The sequence below is a fragment of the Aphelocoma coerulescens genome, chromosome 2, assembly GCF_041296385.1.
Source record: "Aphelocoma coerulescens isolate FSJ_1873_10779 chromosome 2, UR_Acoe_1.0, whole genome shotgun sequence".
In the NCBI taxonomy this organism is placed as follows: Eukaryota; Metazoa; Chordata; class Aves; order Passeriformes; family Corvidae; genus Aphelocoma; species Aphelocoma coerulescens.
The window spans coordinates 115,216,802-115,242,149 of record NC_091015.1 but is presented as its reverse complement, the minus strand read 5'-3'; the positions used below and the strand labels follow the sequence as shown (position 1 = coordinate 115,242,149).

At 42.6% G+C, this 25,348-nt stretch overlaps 1 protein-coding gene across 4 annotated transcripts in view; it reads left to right on the top strand.

Annotated features, from left to right (window-relative positions):
• Nucleotides 1-705: 705 nt before the first annotated feature.
• MTCL1 (microtubule crosslinking factor 1) overlaps nucleotides 706-25,348 on the top strand; it is a 102,737-nt gene continuing 78,094 nt past the window's right edge. For all 4 annotated transcript variants that reach the window (XM_069004455.1, XM_069004452.1, XM_069004453.1 and 1 more), the window contains exons 1-3: nucleotides 706-840; nucleotides 12,024-12,248; nucleotides 13,746-13,904. In XM_069004455.1, the coding sequence (XP_068860556.1) occupies nucleotides 12,051-12,248; nucleotides 13,746-13,904 (357 nt within the window). In that variant the 5' untranslated portion in view covers nucleotides 706-840; nucleotides 12,024-12,050. The remainder of the gene's footprint in view (nucleotides 841-12,023; nucleotides 12,249-13,745; nucleotides 13,905-25,348) is intronic.

Below are 25,348 nucleotides of genomic sequence, written 5' to 3'. Positions count from 1 at the left end.
CCGGGGCCCGGCGACGCGCTGCGGCCGCCGCCGCCGCCTTCGCCCGGCCACCACCACCCGCACGCCGAGAAGAAGCGGCTGCACCGCGCCCCGTCGCCCGCCAGACCCTTCCTCAAGGACCTGCACGCCCGCGCCGCCGCCAAGCCTCCGCCCGCGCCCCCCAAGTCTCCCGGCCTCCCCGCCCGGGCGCCCCCGTCGCCGCACCCGGGCGCCCACCAGCCCTCCGCGGGGCTCCTGGCGGCGCCGGGCCGCCTCTCCCGTCGCCCCGCCGCCCCGGGGGGCAAGGCGGCCGCCGCCGCCGTCACCGCCGTCGGCAGGGCGGGCGCCAAGGCCGCCCCCTGCGCCAAGCGAGCAGCCCGCGGTCCGGAGCCGGGGCCCGGCGGCCGAGGAGCGGGGCGGCAGCCCGGCGGGGAGGCGGCCCCGCCGCCCGGCAAGGGCAGGAAGGCGAAGCGGGGCGGCGCGGCGGGCAGCGGCCATGCGGCGGCTGCGCTGGCCCGCGTCGGCCACACGGACAGCAGCTCCGACCTCTCCGACTGCCCCTCCGAGCCGCTTTCCGACGAGCAGCGCCTGGCCCCGGCCGCCAGCAGCGACGCCGAGTCCGGCACCGGCTCCAGCGACCGCGAGCCGCCCGCCGCGCATCCCGCCGCCGAGCCGCCCCGCGCCGGCCACGGCCCCGGCCCCGGGCGCGGAGCTCCGCCGGCCCTCGGCTCCCGCGGGGATGCGCTGCCTGCGGCCACGGGCGGGGGGCGAGCCTCGAGCGTCTGGGAGCCGCCGCCGGCGGCCCCGGAGGAGCTGCAGCGGGAGGTGGAGGAGCTGCGCTCGGAGAACGAGTACCTCAAGGTAAGCATCGCCCGCGGAGCCCGGCCTCGGCAGGGAAGGGAAGGGGGCGGCAGCGGGAGAAGCGCGGCCCCCTCCTACCTGCGAATTCGGGGACCGCGCCTGGGGGGAGGGCGAGTGGATTCGCGCTTCCTGGAGTCACCTCCCGTGGGACCCCCCGCCCCCGCTGGACCAAATGCTAAATTTTACCCGCAGGAGAGAAATAGAGGCAGCGAGAACCATCCGGGCGCCTCGGCCCCCTCCTCCCCCGCCCCCACGAAGAGGGGCCGCCGCACGGCTTAAGGGCTCATAAGCGTATGATCGCGGCTCCCTGCAAAGCCCTATTTGTGGGCGCTGGATGAACGTCAGTCCGGTGCAACATGTACCGTGGCGATGCTGCGTTTGGTTGACGTGGTGGTAGCTCAGCAAACCCCGACTCTTTCTAAGGCACCGCACTCTACTGGTTAGCAGGACTCTGCTTTCCAGGAACTGTTTTCCTCAGTATCACCCTTTAAGAAAAGCCAAAGGAATAGGTTCCCTCATTTGATGTGGAAAGGATGGCAGCATTATGTGCTCTGCTTATTGTGTTACTTTATCACCGGAAAGTGAAGCCACTTGCTATGAAGTACTAATAGAACAACAAGAGCAGCAAGAAAAAAGTGTCATTGCATCCTTGTACAGGTAGAAAAGTACATCTGCATGAACCCATCCTCGGAGAAAAAGCAAAGCTAAATTCAGGCAAGCTCTGAGCTGGGTTGACCTGTGGGAACTTTTAGTTGGACTTGTACTTACAATCCGATCTTTTGGCAGAGCAAAGAAGCTACATGCATAGAGATCTATAAATAAGATAAACTGAGATAATCCTGTAACCACAGCCGCTGTTCACCTCTGGTGAGAAAAATCTTTGTTCCCTGATTTTGGAAACACCCTGTTGTCAAGCAAAATAACCATGGAAATCCCTGTAAATCTCGGATTCTTACTCGAATAAGAACTGGAGTTTGGTGTATAACCTTGGGAGAGAAGGGTGCTAAGGCACAGGCTCGTTAAGGGGTTTTGGCTAAGGTACAGGAAACAATATTCAGCATAGCAAAAGGGTAACAGCAGGGGTGCTGCAAGGTTCTTTGCCGAGTCTGGTGCTGCTTAGTGAACTGGAAAAAGGAATGAACAATGATACAGCAAAATTTTCAGATGACATTAAGTGAAGTCCAGCAAAGATCAGATATAACTTAATCATAAAGTTAACCCCTGAGGAAAGTATGAAAGATGAAGGCAGAGGATGGTAAAAAAAAAAAAAATCTTAATATTCAAAATCTGAAGCACTTGGAGGGAAGAATAATGCACTTTTCTGTTTAAGTGTGTTGCATTAACTTGGGAGCATCATGAGAGAAGGAGCAATGAAAATCTGCAAAAATTGTTAGATTGCAGTGGGAACTGAACAGAGACTAACTTAGAAAAGCTGGCAATATTTTATAGAACTGTAGCTGTTACACAGGTCAGTGAGTGTACCTGAAATACTGGGGGCACTGCTGGTCATCTAGAAAAGGATAATACAGAACCAGACCAATAAAAATTATTGGCTCATAGCAAAGCTTTTATAGCACTCATTGGATGGGGAACTGAAGTGTGGTAGAGAAATGTAATAGTCTATAAAAAGATGAGCAGCACTGAGAACCTTTATCACAAGCTTTTGTTTTATTTGACAGCCTAGAAGCAAGAGGAGATGTAATGAACTGAGAGTTGATAATAGGAATTGCTTAAGGAGTAGGTAATTGGCACTGCCTTTAGAAGGCATGAAGTCCAGGAGCATCTCCTTGCATTACAGGATTTGCACAAGTATATGAGTAATATATACTTAAACACATTGCAAAGTATGTGTCAAGCCCTCTTTCTTTATACTGAAAGTAATTTTTAACTATGGGAAACTGAAAGAAAAGAGTTTGTCTGAATTGTCTAGGACTGACCCCTGTTAGTGTGTCCCACCTGAGGAACTCTGTGATCATGGGACCTAGTTGCCAGTGACAAGGCTTAGGTAAACTTTATTCTGCGTCATTCCAAATTTTTCACCCTGTGCAACAGTGCCTTCAGATCTTTCACCTTGATGTCTTCATCATCTACAGCAATTTTGTCCCAACGCTTTTTTGATTCAGATTGTGACTTTTTCATGCTAAAAGTATTTCTGACACTGGTAGGATGATACAGACTGGTTTCTTCAGTGGGCATGTTCTGATGCCTGGAAAGCCATGAGCTCACACTATTGCCTCTTCTGAGGGAAATGAGTACATTGTCTGCTTTCCTTGGCCACCTGGGCCATGCGGTCTTAGTTCTGCTCCTCTCTCAAAATGGTTAGAAACAGCCTAGTGGTGCAAAAATTATCAGGAGAATCCCCAAACCTCATTTGCCTTTCCTAGGAAAACCTATAAAAAAACATCTACAGATTAAAACCACAGCATTGTCTGTGTTGTTTACTTGTGGGTTTGTTCCATGTGTTATTTACAATGCAGTTCTCTTGGTTAGCATTGGAGTGAGCTGTGTTTCTCCAGAGGGGGCTAAGGGATAACAGGGATGCTGTCAACTGTAAATAGACAAATGATTAGATAAATCCCAGAAGAAACTGTTAATTTCCTGAGCATGGGCATAAGCCAAATTTTGTAGCTTTCACTCCTCCTTATCCCTCCCTGCAGCTGGAGTGCAGCCCTAAGTGCACGCAATAAAGTCTTTTTCAGGGAAATTTAATTTTCACATAGGAGTATCTTCCATGTGTCTGTAACACAGGTTATAGAAGATACACACACACACACACAGACTTAGTGCTAAAGATTACTAGAGATTAAAGTGTTACCAGAAGGAAAAAAACAAACAGAATCATTTGTTTTTGTTTCTACACAATAAATACTAGAAAGTCTCCCAGAATGCAGTGCAAGCTGCTGCTTCTACAAACATCTCATATACCATGAGCCAGATTTTAACCTGGTATCAGGTTTCCACCTTATATTGTTCCAGGACTGTCTTTAGATAAGAACTTGGCTCTAGCCATAGCTAACTAGCTGCAAAGCTAAGTGTGTAGGTGAAGTGGCTGAGGAGAAACATTTACATTGAGAAGTCTCTCTTCTACTACCTCTGTGAAATTTCATCATGGATTTCAGTTTCATGTATTCCTTGCATATCTTATTTCAGCTACCTATGGGGGAAGACTATAATACTACAGCAGCATTTAAAAGGTATCACTTTTTTGTTGATGTCTAAGAGAGAAATCTTGTCATGGTCCTCAGCTCTGTAGGACCAGGAGACCCTTGGTAACTGCTGGTAGTAGATAAAGTTTTAGTTACTGCTAGTCAGTCCTCTTAGTAGTAGCAAAATACTGCCCACACAAGTGGTTGATTTTCAAGTTTACTTTAAAGTGTCCAGCACAGGGAGAAGTGTCATTCACTATGAGATTCCTTGGGAAACTTGGAAAGAAGCCTTTTGTGGTGTAGAGCCCTCTGAAGGGTGAGGGATCTTAAGGAAGAGGGCCCAAATTTTAGCAATTAGACATGTTTTTGCTCTGTCTCAGCCAAACTTTAATTTAGATTGTGTTAATTAAATAAACATGCTAGCAGAAACAGCAGTGGTGTTTTAGTCACAACACACGCCCCTTTTCTCTTTGCATCCTTCACAGCCATAATGTGAAAGCAGCCTCCTACATGAGGCGTGACACTTCCCACAGCCCTTAAAATAAAACTGGTGCTTGCTGTGCTTTTCTTCACCTGGCCTTCTATTTGTGCCTGTGCTGGTCTAAGTTCAACATGCCAGAAATGCTGCTACAGTGTGGACTAGCACAGAAATATACTATCTGGGATTTATTAGATAACTGTCTTGCTTTGTCTTTTTTTCTTTCTATATTCATTTGTAACTGTGACATATTCTGGATATAAATTGGCTAAGGGCCCACTCCAGGCCCCTTATTCCACTCTGATGCATCTAAACTACGTTCATTTTTGTTTAAAATCACAATGTATGTCATATGAGGTTACATTGTATTTCTTTACTCACTTGAAACTGTAGCTCTTTGAGTTGTAGGCTTGCGCTGAACTTAGGGGGAGTAATTCTACCGCTTCTTTTATTAACCTGCAGGGATTTGTGGATGTCAAAGGGTTTTGCAGAGCAAGAATGATGCAAAGTGATAGCACCAATTTTTTTTCCATTTAGTGAGGGTTACCAGGGTTAGCAAAATAAAACTCATCCCCTATCTCTGCTTGACATGCTGCTTTTCCCACCTGGCGACTGGTGGCCCCGAAGAGAACGGAAAGTGACAACCCGGCCCGGGGCACCAACCCCAGGCGGCTGGGCTCAGCCGGAGGGACAGTCAGCTGTCGAGAGAGATGTCACTTTGGGGGAAGAATAGCGAGGCCATGTGTCTTGTTAGCTCCAGCTGTGTCCCTGGCAGCCCCCACCCTGCCTGGAGGGGATGAGCTGCGTGATGCACCGGGCAATAAGTTTGCCTTGGTGGCCCTCAATAGACGCTATCAATGTTGCCATTGATGAGTGCTCGAACAGCTTCACCAGCCCCAGCCGAGGATATGTGTTGAAACAATACTGTAGCTAATGCTTGAATGAAGCAGAAAAGCTGCCAGATGCTGCTCTCGCTCTCAGATCCTGCAAACTTGAACCACCCCTGAAGTCAACAGGTGCTCACGGTCCTGTGACTTTTCAGTTCGCATCTTGGTTTGTGCACAAGCTTCAAACAACGTTGGATTGGTGAGTGACTTGTAAAGTAGTCTGCTTTGAAAGCTAAATAATAACATCAGGGGCCCAGGGGCTTCAGGTTCATTAACATATTTTGCAAGAGGCAAAAATAATGGTTGTTGCTTTCTTCCCAATCAAAGCCTTTTAGAGCATATTTATCCCTGCTACAGTTCTGCTGTAAAGTGCTATGGGGGATGTGTTTATTTCTTAGCAGCAGCAGCATCTCCTACATATAGACAGTTTGAGATATTTAAAACATGAAAACAGAGATTATGTAAAATCACAGTTCATGAATCTTAGATTTATCAAGGACTTTCTAGAAGCTCTGGATTCACCAGTGCAATAGCAGTTACCCACTGTAATTTCCACTCTTCCTCCCTTCCCCACTCTCCACTCATTTGATTAAATGTATATTAAATAGCTTTCTATTTAGAAAACAGTACTGACATAATCTATAAATATGACTTTTGGCCAAATTAATAAACGTATTTTTTACATAGACAATTGAATTTCCTCCTTCATTTGCATTTTCTTAAATACTATACAGTTTAGAGATTTTGTGGTTTTTGTCTTCCTACTTTGCAGTTATTTTCAACTTAATATATAACTTCTGAACAGTGATGTGTTCTAATTCGCTGGAACCGAAAGACTTTGCCAGTGTGCATAACTGTACTCACATAACAATGAATTCAGTATCCATGTATCTTTTATGCTATTTTTTTTGCATGTAATTTCTCCCTAACAATAATTTTCAAGGTTTTTTTGACGCATGGTTGGGTTCCACTATTTAGTCTCTATTCATGCTCTGAGGTAAGAGCTTTTTCTATTTTAGCCAGTAATTCATCTCAATGAAGGTAGATCAGCAGGCTGACCTAAATGCAAGTGGTGCAGATGACCCTTCCTCTGCAGTTTAGTGGTCTTGCTTTGGACTGCATTTAGTCTGGCCCCTTGAACAAAACAACCCCATCGTGCATATGTTTTAAAGCTGTCCAGAGGACTCGAGTAATGGAGCGCATTTGCTACACCCTTGGAGTGTAGGTCTCTGTTTTATTTCAGAAGGAATCCGTTTCTTGCATGCTCTGTGGACAGAATGAGTGTGCAGTTGGTGGAGATGATTGGAAGATTTATTTTCAAACCTTGTTACAGATCATAACCAGACTGGCCGGGCAGACAGAGCCCATAAGTTATGCAAGTATTCCTGGTCATTTCAGTGGGAATGACTCAGATGAGTATGGGTTACTCAGTGTAATAGCTGCATGGCCTGACTTTTTCTCTCTCTTTCTCTCTCTCTCTATTTTTTTTTAAAGAATCATAAACAAGGCATATTCCTATAATTTGTTCTTAATTATACTTCATTATAATTAAATCAATAATAAACAAGCATGACATCAGTAAATGTATTAATGAGGTAATGGCTTCTCTTCTGACAGGCAAGTCTTCAATTTGCACAGTACAGACCGAAAATGACCTATCAGTATGCATTTGGGCTACACTAATGGAAATTACACACAAGTCTTTCCCCCTTTCACCCAGTTCACATTGGCTTGGTACACTGGCAGGCAAATGGGGATTCCTGATTCTGTTGCTTTCGCACTGCAGTCTTGGGGACTCCTGCAAACAGAGCAGCTATTTGTGTGTGGCCCTGTGTCCATACAGCCACCCTGTGACTCTCAGTTGGGTAATTCCTATTAGACCCCAAATAGCTGGCCTTTAGGAAGTCATTTGGGCCAAGTGAAACCATAAGCTGAAGGACTCGGGCTGGTGGAAGTGGGATTTCTACTGCAAATTTGGAAAGAGCTACCAGTTAGAAAACAGTCTTCCATTTGTTTTTTTCTGATGACCAGAGTGACATAGGGAAATAAAAGCAGTTTATCTTTTCCTAAACAATATTCTTTCTTCCAGGACTCTCTGACTCGTGCTGTTCTTACTGAAAGTAATAGCATAATTACCATTAAATTAAAAGGGATCGAGAGGAGGCTTTCATCCCCTTCAGGAATGCACAACAAAGTGAAGCTTCTGATGCCAGCACTTAACCTCCCAATTTCAATTGCCACTTTGGGGTGCTGGAGCAGGTCCTCCCTGTTTAAGGAAGGGAGCAGCTCTCCATTTTTAGATGAACAAAGAGGGATGGCCACTTCCTTGCCTGTTTGTTTTAATTACATTTAAGTGCCTATTCTGATCTCTTTCTTCAGTTTTACAATATTAAACTCTACAGTATGAAGCTCAATACCTCCTGAGAGAAAGAGCTTTAATTCTAACTCACAATAATAATAGTAGTAAGAACAATACATTTTAATTAAGTCAAGGTTTTGGCTTATCTGTTATTTCCATCTGCCTTGCAGCCAGAGCATCACTTTTTTTGCAAACTACCAAGCTGGGAGTTTTGGCTTTGCTGCATTTACCTTTGATTTCACAAATGATTGACATGTTTTCCTTCAAAACAGCAGTTTGCCAGTTTAGTAAGTAGGACCATCACAGTTTCAGTTACAACTTCCCTTTCCATGGGTCTTTCTTTAAATTACCTTCCTTCATTTTCTGTGCATGGATCACTTTAGAAGAGGAGTTTAAGCTGTTCTGATTTTCCGGGTGTGATTGTAACAGTTCTGACTTAGGATCTGCTAACATACAGTTTCAGGGTCCACAGCAGAATCACAAATACTTGCCAAGGAGAATCAGCTGCTAAGAGATGGAATCATCTACACCCTTGTCACTGGCCTTGTGGCCTGTATCAAAAGCAAGATTGTGTCTTTATTGTAACGAAAGTTAAACTGTTACGGTTTAGTTAGAGGTTATCCCACTATCTAAAATGGTGTGCTGACATACAAAATCCGAGCCAGATTTTCTAGAGGTGACATGTTCTTCTCTATATATTTATTATATAAAAATAAGAATTCATGTTGAGATTCAAAAATATTTATTCTGTCTGATTTAATTTGGGTCTTTTCCTCTCTGGGCTGGACAGACTACATAGGTTCAAGCCCCAAGCACTGCAGCAATACAGCAGAAAATGGGCTGACGCTGCATGCAGCCTGTACAGTGAGGCTTCTGTTCCTTATACAGTCAAAATTGTTTGTGGCCTCATGTTGCCTTGTTTTAAAGCTCATCCAAAGGATGCTGTATCTCTAAATACAGGAAGTTGGAATACAGTTTGATTTCTATGTGAAAATTTTGGGAGTAGGAAAAAAATTAATTGTGGAAAAGAAACTCAGTTCAGTCAAAAAAAAATATCTGAGAGGAGAAGCATGTGAGATTTTTAAAGTACAGCTTCCTTCATTGTATTCTAAATTTTAATTCATCTGCAAAATTACACTAGAGAAAAATGAACTGTGTATTTATAATCAAAACCAGAGGCAAGCATAGCAAAAAAAAAAAAAGTATATTTGTATATCTCACTGACTTGCTAAGTCAGAGTTGTGCTGATAAGGGAGATTGAGAAAACTTTGGTTTTACCAGGAGGTTAAAGACAGTCCTATTTCCTGAAACATAGTCCTATTTCCTGAAACATGCCAATGCTTGCAACTCTTTGAGGAACTTCTTTGGTGTGAGGAAAGACATTGGACTCAAGTCTCTAACAGAGACAGAGTGACTTTTACAGCTGGGAGAACTCCCATGCTCACAGACGGGGTTTGGGAATGTTCAGTTTCAATGGGATGAGTGTTTCAGGGATTGGGTTGTTTAAAATTATGTGTTTCACTTTCCAAATTTGGTTGCAATAAATGCTTTGAGATCAAATAGTGTTTATTATTTGTCTTTAGAAACCAATCAGATTTGCTAACAGCAAAACCTGATGAAGATAAGAAGGAAGTTTAAGAGATGAGCAATGACATTATAACTGCAGGCTACTTTATACATGAAAGCCATTGCTTAGTTCTTAAATGTAAACATCAGATTATAAACCAGATCCCATTAATTTGTTGATGACAGTTGCTTTTCTTTATTGTGGATTTGTGTTTCAAAATTTTAATTTACAACCAAATTACTAATCTAATATTAGCATTCTGAAGATGACATTAAAAAGTTAATTGAACTTAAATCTAGCTGAGATAAATTTAACACCTGAGTCTGAAGACAAACCCTACAAAATGACTCTGGTCCTGTTCATTCCATAGGTCTGTGGTAGCTCTGACAGGTAAAGATTCTACTTTTGGTATGAGTACCTTAGCCAAAATATCTCATTAATAAACTGATAATGCACAAGTGTCCTCCTTTTCCTAGGTTCAAAAGCCACTGCTACTCTCCAATCAGTTTTTAAAACCTTGACATTTTCTTCTGCATCTCTTATCTTCACTGGGTAAACTTTTACTTTAGCTCTTGAAAGTGTCTATAAATGTGAAGCATAGTGATAAGTGTGTACATAGGAAAGAAAAACAGGTCTTGTCCCCAATCCAATCAAGAATGCATTGCTATGTTTTTCTTTTTAAAACATACATCATTTATCAAAACTTCACCAGTGCATCGGCTGTAAACTGGCCAGAGTATTTGGCTGTGTCCTGAGGAGTAGATAAGGCCTGGACCCTAAATTGTTTTGAAATAATCCTTCTGGATTTGGTCTGCAGACCTCATTTGCTTCCTTGAAGTCTGCTGTTTGTGCTTAATTAATATGTTTGGAACTTCTGAGGATGTTATTGCTGCAAGGGTAACCTCGATGACAGTGCTTACACTATTCCTTTTCAGACAGTATATGTTGTGAGCATGATCCAGCTCACTGGGGAGTAACTCTTGAGTCTATCTGTCCGCACAAATATCCTGCTCCTGCACTTGTCCCAGGGAGACTGTGGGACAGGATGCTCCTGCAGCAGAAATCTGAATGTATTGAGAATGTACAATGACATAGTAGGCTTGTGAGAAAACTTCTCTGTCCTTTCAGAGCATCCAGGGAGAACTGAGTGGGCTGTACTGGTGGAGCAAAGCCTCTCTTGTAAGCCCAGGGTTGTAATTTTGGAAATAACAGGCCTTGTGCATACCCAAAATTTATGCTGGCTCAGCTAACTGAAATTAAACCATAGGTCCATACTGGTGTTTTTATACATGGATGGGATTTTGGTAAGAATAAGGCTGTAATTCTAACATAACTGACAAGGCTAAAGAGGTTCTACCCATCTTCCTTTGGTCAGGACCATGCTCAGGGACAAGATCTGCCCTGCAATTGTTATCAAATCTCCAATGAAGCAAGATTAATATGTCAGTCTGGTTAGGTTGTGGGAAGGGGGAATGGCTGAGAGGACTGCCAGGAGAGTATGGGCGGATGAATTCATGCAGGGACTGGACAGGGATGGTTCTGCCAGGGGCAGGGGAAGCTTTGTCAGGGGTACTGACTTCATAGCAGTGCCCTCTCCACCTGAGTCAAGTGTGAAATGTTCTCTGGCCACCCTTGGTATTTCAAGTGTGAAATAATCTCCAGCCATCCTTGGTATTTCAAGAGTGATTTAGAGATCTGAAGTGAGGTCACAGTGCAGCTAGCCCCAGTGCAAGTTCTCCTGGAATCTTATTTAAGCAAAGTTTTCCACTGAAAATTTGGTCTTTATAATATCAAATGCAAATTTAAAGAAACCTATTAAAAATTTAATAGTTAATTTCAAATATTTACCTCCTGGCTCTTTTTCTCGATTTTTTTCCCCCCAGCTTTGTTTAAAGCTTGTAGAATCATATTTTTTTCTCTCATGCAGTAGTTTAATACCTTGTACCCCTCTGCTTGGAAGACCTTTACAACAGTTCTAGCTGTGGAGCTTCAGTTATGCACAGATTAAACAAATGGCAGTGATAGAGCTTATCCTGTTCAGCTGTATATCTTTAATCTGACTTTAGAGAGCAAGTGCCACTCATGGTATAACATGGAATTGGGACAGTTCATGATGCCCAGAAAAGAATGAGCAGGTTATTCCTGGGAGCACAGGTTTTGTTTTGTTCCTGCAGTCCTGTTATTGAGATGTGTGTGCCCACTTTCTCCTGCACACAACCCATGTGTCATTCAGCCAGTGCATGGTGTTAGGCTCAGATGGGACAGCATTTCCATATGGAGCAGTTCAGTATTTTGTGTAAAACATTTTTCAAGGGAAAATTTCATTTTTAGGAGGGGTTGGTTGTTAAAAAGGCGCACACCACACAGAGATGTTGAAGTACTTGGTTTAGTAGGTTTACTGTAGTCTAAGTAAAACAAGGAATCAGTTCAAACAGTGGTAAAGTATTGTGCGCTTTTAATTTTAATTGGAGATGGTAAAATGAAGGTCATCAGTTTCAGGAGACATGAGCATCTGGTTTGTTTTTAATTATCAAAGCAGTTGAAAGAAATATGACAAGTATTCATTAATTTAGCTCAGCATAATTACTCAATGTTGGGTTAAAACTTCTGCTCCTGTGACTTCTGGAGCTGCGTGCTGCAACCTGTATCATTTCATTAATATGGTATCCTAGTGAGCATGTTTCCTATTTTTCTCCCACGGGTGAGATTTAGAGGTATGATGGAGCACTGTTTTGACTTCTCACAGGATGAGCTGGATGAACTTCGGGCTGAAATGGAAGAAATGCGTGACAGCTATTTGGAGGAAGATGTTTACCAGCTGCAGGAGCTCCGGCGAGAGCTGGACCGGGCAAACAAGAATTGCCGCATTCTGCAATATCGTCTCAGGAAAGCAGAACAGAAAAGCTTGAAAGTTGCACAAACAGGCCATGTGGATGGAGAGCTCATTAGGAGCCTCGAACAGGATTTAAAGGTGGGTTGAGAGATTCATATTCATAGCAAAACAGAGCAGACTGTGATGTGGCTCTCTGCAGTGGAAGCGAGTGTGACACATGAAACAAGCAGTAGTTCTCCAAATGTCAGGACCAATTTCCTACTGCTGTGGTGGAGAACAAATATTCAGCTCATCATCATCATAAGATGTGTCAGTGACCAAAAAAAACATGTGTTTAGACTCGAAAGAAATACAGTCAAGTTACATTTGTGCATTTGAAAGATTTAAAAGGTCTTGTTTTATTGGTTTTACTGAAAATCTTCACTTTGCAATACTGTATAAACAAGACCTGATATGCTTTTTCCATTTCATGCTGTTTCCTTCCTTTTCACTTCTTGCTTATGCCAAGTAACTGGAAAAAAATAGTTAAAGTTGCATTTCTTAGTGTCTAGTGAGTTACTTGTAGCAGGAACAGACTGTTATAATATTTTTGCAGGGCAGATAGAGAATCAAAATGCTCTTTCCCTAAAAATACAAATTCCTGTAAAAATTATATTCATACTGATACAGTTTTTGTATCTTTCAGAAATGCTTCCATCAAAACCAAGTAAAACTTTGTATAGGCTTTATATATTTATCTAGCTTCACTCATCTTAATATTGCTATCTTGTAGCTGTTTTTAAAATATCTTCTGTAGAGAAGGACTGCTTACAACTGGAATTATTAAGAATATTGTACTTAAAAATGTAAAACATAAAACCTTCTGAAACTGGAATGATTTGTTGTCAGCAGTGGAAATGAGAGTAACATATCAAGTCATCAAACCTTCTAAAATTTCAGATCTAATTTTTTGTTTTATGATGATAACCAACTTATAACCTTGTAACAGTAGCAGTGATACATTACTCTGTAAAAAATCTTGTACGTAGATTTGAATGAAAGATATATTGAGTGTTTTTAGTTAGTTGGCTTTGGGTTTACTGATTCCTTGCAATTCCATAATTACCTTTACAAACATTTTTTGAGTAAATACCTATTCTTGTTAGGCTGGGCTCAGAAAACCTAAGCTGGCATATATTTCTGTGCTTTCATATCACTCTTGCCTAGCTGTGATTGCTGCTAAAGCAGCAAGTTTGCATGGATGGGACTGCTACACACACGTTGCTTTGATGGATGGCCTGTCAGCTTTATGCACAATTCCTTGTCTTCAGCTTTATCTATGTGGTATGATGGCACTTTGATGGGTGGATTTGGTATCTGCTTGTTTCCTCCTGCTGTTCATGACATTGCCTTAGCAGAATGTGGAGAGGGAGCTGGAGATGGGTAATCAAATATATCTTCATTCTGGATTTCTTTATTAGAAATGAATATTCATTTTGGTACTTGGAAGGCTTTGAGTGTTCCATCAACAGTGTCATAATTGAATTAAAAATCTCTTGGCTGTCTAGGGCTGTATTATGCTTCTTTTTGTAGGAGACATACTGTAGCTGTTGCTCCTCATGGATGATCTTCATGCATCTGTGCTCTTTTGACCAGGTAGCCAAAGATGTTTCTGTCAGACTGCACCATGAGCTGGAGAGTGTGGAGGAGAAACGAGTTAAAGCAGAAGACGAAAATGAAGTCCTTCGGCAGCAAATCATTGAGGTGGAAGTATCCAAGCAGACGCTGCAAAATGAGCTGGACAAGTTAAAAGAGGTAAGCAATTGTCAGAAAAGCCATGCAGAGCAATATTGCTGGGTTAGAACGGAAATTTGGCACACAGGTGTCTTAGACTAATTCGTACATGAAATGCTTGCTGATATTGCTTGTACAATTGTCCCAAAGGTCTCCTTTGTTATATGTCCCAGATAAGTCATCGGTAATTTAGAATCAATAGAGATGTAGATGAGTGATGCTCCACTTTTTTTTGTCTAGGTCTTCTCACAGGGCTTCTGTCCCATTTTAAACTGTCTCCTTAAAAACTCTCTTCCTGCTGGAGCAAAACTATCTTTGATTTGACTCCAGCTAGCTAGCTCTGGCTGTTCTTTACACAGACTGGGACTTCCACCTACTTGAAAGTCAAATGAGGTGTGCATGACTTGTCTCTGAGAGCAGGGTTCAGATAGGCAAGGCGCTGTTTTGGCTGGTACTCCTCAGTGGTGGCAGTGGAGCCATCAGCATGAGCTAGGCAGCAGGAATGTGGTCTGTAATGTATAAATAACTTTACACTTCAGGCACAGAAACACTGTCTCTTGAGAAAAGGAATCATTTCAACTGGTGCTGACACATAGTCATACTGGGTGAAGTGATGATCCTTGGAAGGAAGTGAGCTGAGGAGCAGGGGACCATAAAGGAAAGCCAAATACAAAGCACAGCACTTTGCTGGAGCCTACATCCCGATCTCTAGCAGTATTTCTGTTCTATTAACAGTATGGCAGATTGGCAGCTCACAGCCCCTGCCCTGTTTTAAACCAGATTGAGATAGAGCATTTAAACATAATGAGGTAAGGCATTTATCCTCTGAGCCGTGGTCAGATTTAGAGAGCTGGTGCAATTATGTGTTATTTTAATCTTTCCAACATTACTTGTGAGTCAACTGGCACAAAGCCTGGCTCAGTTTTATAAGGACAACCCCTATTTAATTTAATGTGTTTGAGTTATGAGTAGTCCAGTACAGGAGTTTTGAACCATTTTGTACCTAACAGAACATGTCATCAGCTGGTGTACATATCAGTGTTGCTTAGATCACTTGTGAACTTGACACAAAAGATAAAGTCTGCATGATGTTTTAGCTATTCTTCTCCTTTCTCAATGTTATTTGTGAATGCTGTGCTAAGTGGACAGGATACCATGTTACAGGGCCTGCAGTCTCTTCTACTCTGTACAAATATAAAATCCACTGTCCTGGTTGTATTGCTTGTTGTTAACAAGCAGGTCCACTGGGTGTGGCTTGATGGTCTTGGGGTTTGAGCACAAACTAAATTGTGGGTGAGAAGTGGGGGAAAAAGTGGTCCAGAAGTGCTGAAGACTCAAACTGGCTCTAACCAGGCTGAAATTACTTTGCTGCTTAGGTTACTGCAGCCTAGCTGTGCTGGAAAGCTCTGCTAAGTCAGCTGTCTCTCTGCTGGGCTGCAAGATGAAGTGAATGCACCCTTTGTAAGCATTCCTTGCCCCATAAGAGGCAAAAGCTACAGGGGAGCTAGGGAAAGGGAGAGATAGCAGGTAGAATGATGGGATGTGTTCATGCTGATCTGGAGATAAAGCAGGGCATAAGATAGATCATGAGATGTAGTAGTAGTAGTAGTAGAGATGGTCTGGTTTCACATGCCATGAGTTGTGGCTTTTCTGGCAGTCACAATTTCACAAGGTCACAGGAGGCGAGAAGATGGAGGTTGGAGTCCTTGGCAGGTCACACAAGGACAGATGAGCCAAAATCTGGAGAAACACAGCTATGCATGTGTCAGATAATGTGTGTTTGCAATGTTGTTGACATTGCTAAAAAAAAATATTATTCTTCACTCGAGATGTGTTCAAATAACTACCAGAAGCAATGCTTCCTTAGGAACATTTAATGTGTGCAAGTAATGCATTATAGACGTGCCAGTGGGAAAGCTAGTGCTTTATATATCAGGACAAAAGTGACCCCAAAGCCATGTAGCTTCTTCTCAACCCACCCTGACTCTGCATCTTGTCTATCTAAAGGCTGACAGTTAGAAGGAGCGTTTTCCTATCTGGTCCTGGAGTGTTGCCTGAGATCCAGTTAAACAGTATTCACTCTCTGATATAGCTTACTGCAACCATATGTTCATTTGCTGTAATATCCTTGATTATTCTCAGCCCTTTTCCTCTATCATCAGATCAACAAAAAGGTTTTCTCACATCTGTGTTCATATTTATTGCTTAATTCAGTGCTAGTTTCTGCTTTGGCCGGCAGTACAATTCCCTCAGGTCCCATTTCTCACTGCAGTAGATGGCATATATGTTGATTATCTTTAATGTATTTTGCATGCTGAAATACCTTTAGGAATTGTACACATCTCTTTCTTTAAAGCCACCTTTGGTTTCTATCATAATCTTTTGAAGAATTTCTAACATTTATCATGTTTAGTGCTGTTATATATATTTTTACCCCAATACCTGTTTTGGTCTCCTGTGATATTTTCAACTTCTTGGTTGTATAGGCTTGTTCTATCTAAATAAAATTCTTATTTCCTTAAGAAAGAAGCCTTACAGTTTTAACTGGGAAATTATTTTTTGCCTCCTACTGACCATGTAATTTCAAGTTGTTGTATTAAGTTGATATGAGAGAGACTTTCCTCTTTTGTCACTAAATAGTATTTCTCAGTGTGTCTTACCTTTGAAAATAATCCTTCACAGTCCTCTCCTCTCCTCTCCTCTCCTCTCCTCTCCTCTCCTCTCCTCTCCTCTCCTCTCCTCTCCTCTCCTCTCCTCTCCTCTCCTCTCCTCTCCTCTCCTCTCCTCTCCTCTCCTCTCCTCTCCTCTCCTCTCCTCTCCTCTCCTCTCCTCTCCTCTCCTCTCCTCTCCTCTCCTCTCCTCTCCTCTCCTCTCCTCTCCTCTCCTCTCCTCTCCTCTCCTCTCCTCTCCTCTCCTCTCCTCTCCTCTCCTCTCCTCTCCTCTCCTCTCCTCTCCTCTCCTCTCCTCTCCTCTCCTCTCCTCTCCTCTCCTCTCCTCTCCTCTCCTCTCCTCTCCTCTCCTCTCCTCTCCTCTCCTCTCCTCTCCTCTCCTCTCCTCTCCTCTCCTCTCCTCTCCTCTCCTCTCCTCTCCTCTCCTCTCCCCGTGAATTGTTGCTAATGCACTTCCCTTCCCAATCCCAGATGCTTCTGGATTCCCATTTCATGACACGTTTTCAGAAGCTTTTGCATAAGCTATCAAAACAGCATCTAGGCCCTTGTTTTGTTCTGGTATTTGCCAAATACTCCCCATCAACAAAATATTCTGATTTTCACTGATTGTTTCAATAAGGAGTTCTCAGATAATTGGTGAGTCGCTTGCAGGTTTTTAGATAATGCCACTCCTTCTTTCCCTTTGTCTTTTTCTTTTTTTTCATAAACGTGCTCCATCCCTCCAGCCTTTTGCTGCATTTCCTGTGTTTTGAGCTAAGATATGAATTGATAAGGATGTTTAATGAATGCTTGTGGATTTTGTCCAATTCTGATGTCTTCCAGTTAGACATCATTCTTCTCTGAATGTCTTCATCAGTATCCTGGCATTCACTTTGCTTACTCATGCCACTCTATTTCCTTTTTTTAAATTTCTGTTCTGTTAGCCAAAAGATAATATATTTCTTTCCCATAATATTTCCTCTTTTTTTTCAGAATTTACTCGTTTATCACTGTTCTTCATCTGCTACTCTTGCCTGAAATACTTCCCCTGATTCTTTTGAGGATACTTCTTTTACTGGCTAATAATGTTTTCTCACTGAATGGTTTTCAACTTTACTGACTGTACAAAGTCTTTTTTGTGTCAGTCTTCTCTATCTGCTGAAGCACTATTGTTCATTGATTTTTTTTTCCATTATTATATTCACCTACTTTTTCAGTTTTCATTTTTCAAATCTTCCCTTTCTGTCTTTTTACTGTGAACTTTTCAGCTGGTTTTGGGCCACCCTCTGATACCTTTTTCCGTGGCATTCTCCATCAGAGCTGCAGAGTTTTCCTACTGCTGTGAACATTTCTTTGTAGCATATCCTGGGATGTTTCTGAGAACTGTCCCTTCTAGGAATTTGCTAGGGTTTTCTGTGACTTAACAAAGCTGTGCCCTCACAGATTTGATAAGCACACATATGCCTGCCAAGGCTTGCTTGCTTTTTCCTCATGTTTTCTGGGTTATTAACATTGCCATTTGAGTCAATAGGCTGCCAGGAGAGAAAAAAAATTACTCCATCACTAACAAATTACTGCAGCAACGTCCCTGCAACTATTTCCCCCTTCCTAATATCCTAATGCACCTCATGAGAAGTATTGATGTACATTAAGAATTTTCCTCAATCAATCAAACAGCAAGTATTCAGAACACTTTTTTCTGAAGTTTCCTTTCCTTTGCACCAATACAAAGCCCTCATCAATTCTCTTCTGAGCATCTACAAATCAGAACTTTTCTCAAAATCTTGACAACAGCAAGTGGATTTTCTTTGAGAACTCAACATCTCCACTCAACATCTAACCCCAAAAATCGTTGAAGCCACCAGGACATCTTTAGGGAACATCTTCCTTATATTTTCTCAGGAAAGATACTTCACAAAAGGATGATCTATTTTTAGTCTAAGTATAAACCACTAGGAAATCATGCTTGGCAAGTGTTGGGTGCCTTTATGTACAGTGATCATTAATTCCCCTACAAGCAATGCCTCTCAGAGTAATCCTGTCTCTGATAGCCCCGTACCTGGGGAAGAACAAACCATTTTTGCTATTTACTGAAGAAAAGAGCTGAGATGGCACAGGACCAGCTCCTGTTCCCCATGAGGAGAACCAGTTGGTTGCTTGTTTGCAGCCGCTAAACGTGTATTTTCCCATGTCCTTTGTCTGGGTTTGGCGTTGGGAGCCAGGGTAGAGAACGAGGCAGAGCTGTGGCAGCACACACTGCTGGGGAAGGGCAGCCCCGCCAGGCCACACAAAGAGAGGGCAGGAATAAGGTCAGAGGTAGCAGCTGCTGAAAGGTTTGATGTGAGTACTGTGAAATGGGTTAACAAGAAATGCATGAGAATTGTGTAACTGGGAAGAAAGGGACATTTATTGGTTGTGTGTTGGCCGTACCGAGCAGGTTACAGTCTCTCTCGTGCCCACTGAAAGCAGAAGGACCAGAGGGGGAGCAATCAGAGGTGTTGCTTTCTGTCTTGCAAGGACCTCTGCTATAGCAGCAGCCTCCCATGTGACACTGAAGTTTTTTGGTCAGCTTTTAACTTCAGTTGAAATGCTTCAAGCCCTTCAACTTGTTGGGACCATTAGAGACATCAGTGCTGTTCTCTGGGCATCTTCACTCTGGAAGCCACTTCCAGCTGATGGAGGGCTATGGCTGCAGCTCACATTCGCTGGCATTTTTACAAATAAGGGTAGAGGCAAAAGGCAAGAAACCCTATTTCTATTCATTTCTGCATAAGAGAAATACAAGTCCTCTGGCCCTTAGTAAGGTCTCCAACACATCTCTTCAGGACACAGACTGAGATGAGAACCAGTACCAACTCTAAATGGGCTTTCCCAAGTTACCTGTCGACTTTTTAGGGCAGTGACTTCTATAAACGCTCTTTCATCCAAGAGCTTTACTTTCTTTGGATGTTTTAATGCCCAAGCTTATTCTCCCCTCCTCCCCTGCAGCACCTGATTTTTGAGGCACAGCTCAAGAACTGCTGCTTTTAACAGTCAAAGAAAATTTTCTGCTAAAATATTTGTTTGTACTAACAGAGTGAAAAGCTACATTCAGAAGATTATAAAAATTATAGAATTATACAAGATAAGTTGAAAAGTGTTTCATACCTATTACTTTGAGACAAATTTTGCTCCAAAATGCAAGTGCACTACTCTGTTTAACATCAGTAGAGGTGGAGAGCATTTTGCTCATAGAAGAACTCAGCTCTGTAAGCATAATATAGCAAAATGAAATCTGGAGGCTGCTGCGTGTGAAATCTGGAGCCGAGTGTGACAGTGATTTTCGTTGCCGTGGACGTTGTAAGTAGGGCATAACATAGGCTGCGTGTGTGTAAAGTGTGATTATTCCAATCTGAAATTGCATTTCCCCCTTTTTGCTCTGATAAAAATACATAGATATGGTGCAAAGTGGTACACAAGTGGTGAAGAAATTATTTTTGGTGCAAACACACTGGATTGCATAAAATATCACCCTCTGTTTTCATTAGCTAGGAATTTACACATGTTTATTAACATGGCACATAATGTTTTTCAGTCATTTTTCAAATGAAATTTACTCACAGAAGTAGGGATATACTGTGAAAATTCTTTGATTTTTGTAATGTGTTGTCTTTTTTAGCTATCAATGAGTTTACATGAAGGGAAATTTATGAGAAACAGGACAGGATTCAAGTAACACTAAAAGGACTAAGCAAGAGCACTATGTTGACTTAATAACCCTGTTTAGAATTTAGTGCTTGTGACAGTTTTAAGTAATGAATACCTATGCAATAATCATAACTAAACCCATTAACTGAATGAAAGTTTTACTGCAGCACCATTTTGTCTCCAATATCTTTTTTTCATTGTAATAAATAATGAATTGGTACCTACCCACAGTGAATGATTTATACTTGTTATGACATTTCAGGAACTGTGCAGATAGTGAAATGGTCTGCTCCTTCTTGGTAGGAGGGAATGTGTGGGAATGGATCTCTCTGGACTCAGAAGACATAGTAGTTAGGAAGCAAACTCTGTAATGTGATTTTTTAAGTTGAAACAACTGTATTATGCATCTTCTAATGCACTGTCAACATTTCTTTTTAGATATTTAGAAATATCTTTGAAAAAAAGGATCCCTGAAAATTTCAAAATATTTTGTGCCAGTCTCTTATGTTTATAAATGCCCCTCCCTGAGCAGTATCTGCATCTGCAATGAAGATTTATGATTTACCGAATAAGTTGCCACCAAGCTTCAACTAGTCTCTATTTTCTAGGTATTTGCTATTTGTCCAGACTGGCCAGCAATCATCTGACACTACTTCCAAATACTATTATAATTTTTGAAGTGAGTGATTTTGAGATAAAGTAACAGGGATTCTGCTGATCAGATCCAGAGATCTGCCTCATGCAAAACCCCTGCTCTTCTGCTACTCAGCCTGACTAGAGTCTCTCATCCCAGGCATGGGCTTCCTCTAACTCACCCCCTTCATTACTCCCAAATACTTTGAAGGACCACAACTAGCTTTGCATATGGAGAAATTATGTTTAAGTGATGGCATTTACAGCAGGAAAAATGACCTACCACAGCTGCATGATTGTCCAGGTACCAGTTATTTATAAGGAAACCTTCTTTGCATGACAAATGAAATTTCTCTGTGCTCCATTGGTCATACATTTTTCTTACTATATAGCAGAACTCTTCTGGTAACTTTTTCAATAGCAGAGACTGACATGGAGAAGTTCAAGTAGTGTATCAGTCTCCCCATCCTCCACCCAGTTACCAAAAATAATCCTGCTGTCTGTCACGTGGGCTTCAGCAGTGACAGTGCAAACAAACTGTAGTCTCTGTGACATTTTCGTTTAAAAATATGGACTTCTTTTTTCATTCTTTCCCTTAATATATCCATAATATAATTATAAGGTTTTCTTCAGCAAACCTTTGCAAAATATTGGTAGCAAATCCTTCAAGTGCTGTTCTGGGGGGAAAAATAAGTGCATGCTCTCCATATTCTAAATCGTGTTTCAATTGCGGCATAAGTCCTAGGTGTAGACAGTACCCTTTGCTTTCCTTGCCAAGGTGTGGGCAAGACTTTGTTTCAGCAGAAGTAAACTCCCACAGCATGCTGCTGTTTCTGTGAACAGAAGCTGTGACTTAAAGCTGGAATATCCACAGCTAAATGCACATTGAAGTTGATTAGGTATATGCCTTGTCATTCCACTCTCTGGTGAAACTGAATCAGACCAGCAACCATCTGGCAACTGTTCCTGTGGGAAGAGTCATGCAGTGTTTGGGGTGGAGGTGGATACCAGGGCATTGTAGTTTCAGAGATATCTCATGCCCTGCTCTCCCTGCTTTCCTCCCAGGGCTCAGAGGAGCCAGCACCGATCCCGAGTGAATGTAGCCTTGTGCATATCAGGGAGCTCCAGCTGAAAGAGAAAGGACATGCAAACCTGCAGAAAAGCTCCCTTGGTTTGGTGCTCAGAGCAGAGCTGCCATCAGTGGCCAGCTCAGTGCCACCTCGGCTGGGAGGCACAGCTTCCCTGCTGCCCTTCGGCTGGCTCCCGGTGAGCGGGCGCCAACTGTTTTCATCTCACATCACCAGTAACTTCATCCCGGCATCTGGAGCTCTGGGTAGCAGGAGGGAAAAGAGGAAGAGGCAGAGTCAGGGTGAGAAGAGGAGCATTGTGAGATGCATAGTGTCTTGACAAATTTTCTAGATTGCCTGTGGTTTTTGTTGTGATGATGCTGCACTTAGGAATATGTGTCACACCGGAGCATTGGTGTCCATGGGGACGGCACTGTCTGGAAATGCTTAGCAAGGTGAAAAAAAGTCAGAGCTATTGATTTTTCTCCTTCTTTGAAAGGGTTATTTGATTATTTTTCTTCTGAAATTAATTATTTAGACTTGCTTCTCTAGCTCTATTTTTAAAAGGAGAACGTAACATATTGCACAGATAAGTTATGAATTATTAACATTGCACTACTCAAGCTGTCAGAGGATGAATGAGGGACAAAGATCTGACTGTCTTGGCAAGTTTTCCATTGCCACATGCTACAGCACTGGACTTTCCCCCTTCCCTATGCTCGGCACTGTGCAGGTAAGCCTGGCTGCACTGTTCAAAGCCTTGTTGGCTGAAAGGAGGCCCACCTTGGCAGAGTGCCACACATTGCCTGGATCTGTCAAGAAGTTCTCCGTTCCTCTGAAAGTAAAAAATGGAGTCAGCTGGTGCAAGTAGGCCAGGAAAAGCGTTTAAGTGGTAAAGAGGTAGAATTACGCAGTTGTGACTCTTCAAGCAACTTCTAATCAGCACGTTTTGCTGCTCTCTGTAAATAACCTGTTTCTTTGGGCCAAAGATGAGGATACTTTCACCCATCTTGCTCTTTTTGCAAACCCAATCCATGCCAGAGCAGTGGTGTGTGCAGCATTTCAGCCTCTTTCTCACCCCCACAGGAGTGATCCCCACACCCCCATTGATTTTGCCGGCAGTTACATCAGCTGGGAGCTCGCTGCAAGGTTAGGATGTTTTTTCACACTGTTCCGACACTCAGGCTGCTGAAAAGTGCCTGGGAAGGAGACAGTGTCTGTTCTGTGGGAGGAGGCATGGCAAAGCCTTCACTTGATTTGGGTTTGGGTTTGATGTGCCTTGGTGTGAGAAAGCCTGAAGTTCCTTTAAGTACCCATAATCGTGGTTCATTCGTTCTAGAAAAATGACACAGTCTGCCCCTAATGGGTACACTACTTGTGATTTCTGTGTTTCTTTTTCTCTTTACTGCATATTTTGTCACAAGACGGAAGCTCTAGCCCAAATGAATACAAAAGTTACAAGATATTCTTACCCAAATTTATTTAGGGACATCAGCATAATGCCTACGTGGGCAGAAGAAGCACAACAATCCATCTGAGACTGACAGATGTACGTATTGGTCTATTTAAGGCCTCTTTCTCAGGGATCACTCCAAAATAGTTACAGTCCAACCTCTTCAGCGTGCTCTTGCCTCAGTCAGCTGTGCCAAGAGAAAGTGGGTCTTGTGCAGAGATTGGTGAAGGCAGCTCACCTCATTGTTGCTGGGTGCAGAGTTCAGGATAAATTCCTGTCCCTGAGTTCAGTGGTGTCAAAGCAGCAGACTTTGAAGGGATGTGGGAGGGAATAAAGCTATTAAATGATACGATAAAACAGTTCTAAGGCAGTTGAAAATCTGAAAACCTTTAAATTGTTTTTCTCTTCTATGTTTCTTATCATATACATTTTTCTGTAAAAAATAATTGAGGATTTGTTTTGTTCATCTCTTCTTTCAGTTTTCAATAGTCTGGTCCTTCATAGAATAATAAAAGAGTTTGAGTTGTGAGGGACCTTTAAATGTCATCTAGTCCAGCTCACCTTCAATGAACAGGGACATCTTCAAGTAAATCAGGTTGTTCAGAGCCCCAGTCTGACCTTGACTGCTTCTAACGTTAGGGCATCTACCACCTCTCTGGGGAATCTCTTTCAGTGTTTCATCATAAAAAATGTCTTCCTTATGTCCAACCTAAATCTATATTCTACTAGTTTAAAACCTTTACACCTTGTCCTATTGCAATAGGCCTTACTATAAAGCCTGTCCTTATTGTTCTTATAAGACCCTTTTAGTTTTAAAAGGCTGCCATAAGGTCTCCCCAGAGCTTTTCCGTATGGACATTGAGCCTTTGACCACTACCTTCTGATTGTGACCATCCAACCAATGCCTCATCCATGGAACAGTCCACCCATCAAATCTGTATCTCCAATTTAGAGAGAGGGATGTTGTGGGGGACCATGTCAAAGGCCTTACAGAAGTGCAGATGACATCTGTTAGCCCTTCCCTGGCTGACTGATGGAGTCACTCCATCACAGAAGACCATCAGGTTGGTCAGGCAGGACTTGTCCTTGGTGAAGCTGTGCTGGCTGTCTCAAATCACTTCTCTGTCCTCCATGTGCCTTAGCATAGCTTCTAGGAGGATCTGTTCCACGATCTTCCCAGGCACAGAGGTGAGGCTGACAGGCTGGTCATTCCCTAAGTCCTGCTTTCTAAAGGAGTCCTCTGCTTTTCCATTGCCATGCTCATGTGTCTTTTATAATGAATTTACTAATTTGCTGATTAGTTATTATCCCAAACTAGAAGATGTAGTGCATACTGCCACAGGTATCATAAACTGTGGGCAACTATAGGGGAAGGTTCCCATAATAGTTTGGGAAGGAACAGAAATGTAGGTCCTACAGTAGTTACAAGGATGTGAAATGATGGGAATCACTTGTGGGAAGGAACTTCCTGTTGTACCTTGACCATTATGTATCAAAATTGTAGAATGATAGCTATTATGTTCTCCACTGTTGTGGTCAGCTGTCAGGGTATGTGACTACAGTTTCTGGATTACCTTCATAAGAGAAAGGAAAAAGAAATTAGGGTTAGTTTCCCTAAAAAAAAGAAAAAAAAGGTAAAAAAATTAGTGAGACTATATCTTTGAAATGCTCAGCACACGCCTCCTCCCTTTTGGTGTCTTCCATCTCCTCAGATGGCCAAACAAATCAGCTTTCCTCTCTCCCCTTTTACACGTCCCTCCTTGGTGGAATTCTCGCACCTTCCGTTCCTTCATTTTCTTCTTCACCTTAGGTTTTTCCTCGGTGTATTTCAGATATGAATACTTAGTTGAACACAAAATTCTGCAGTATATGCAAACCAGCCCTCGAGGTTAGGGGCAGCTGAAATGTGCAGGACTTCAGACAAACTTTGGAACAGTCATCTCTGGTGCTGTGGGCTGAGCTACACTATTTGGAAAG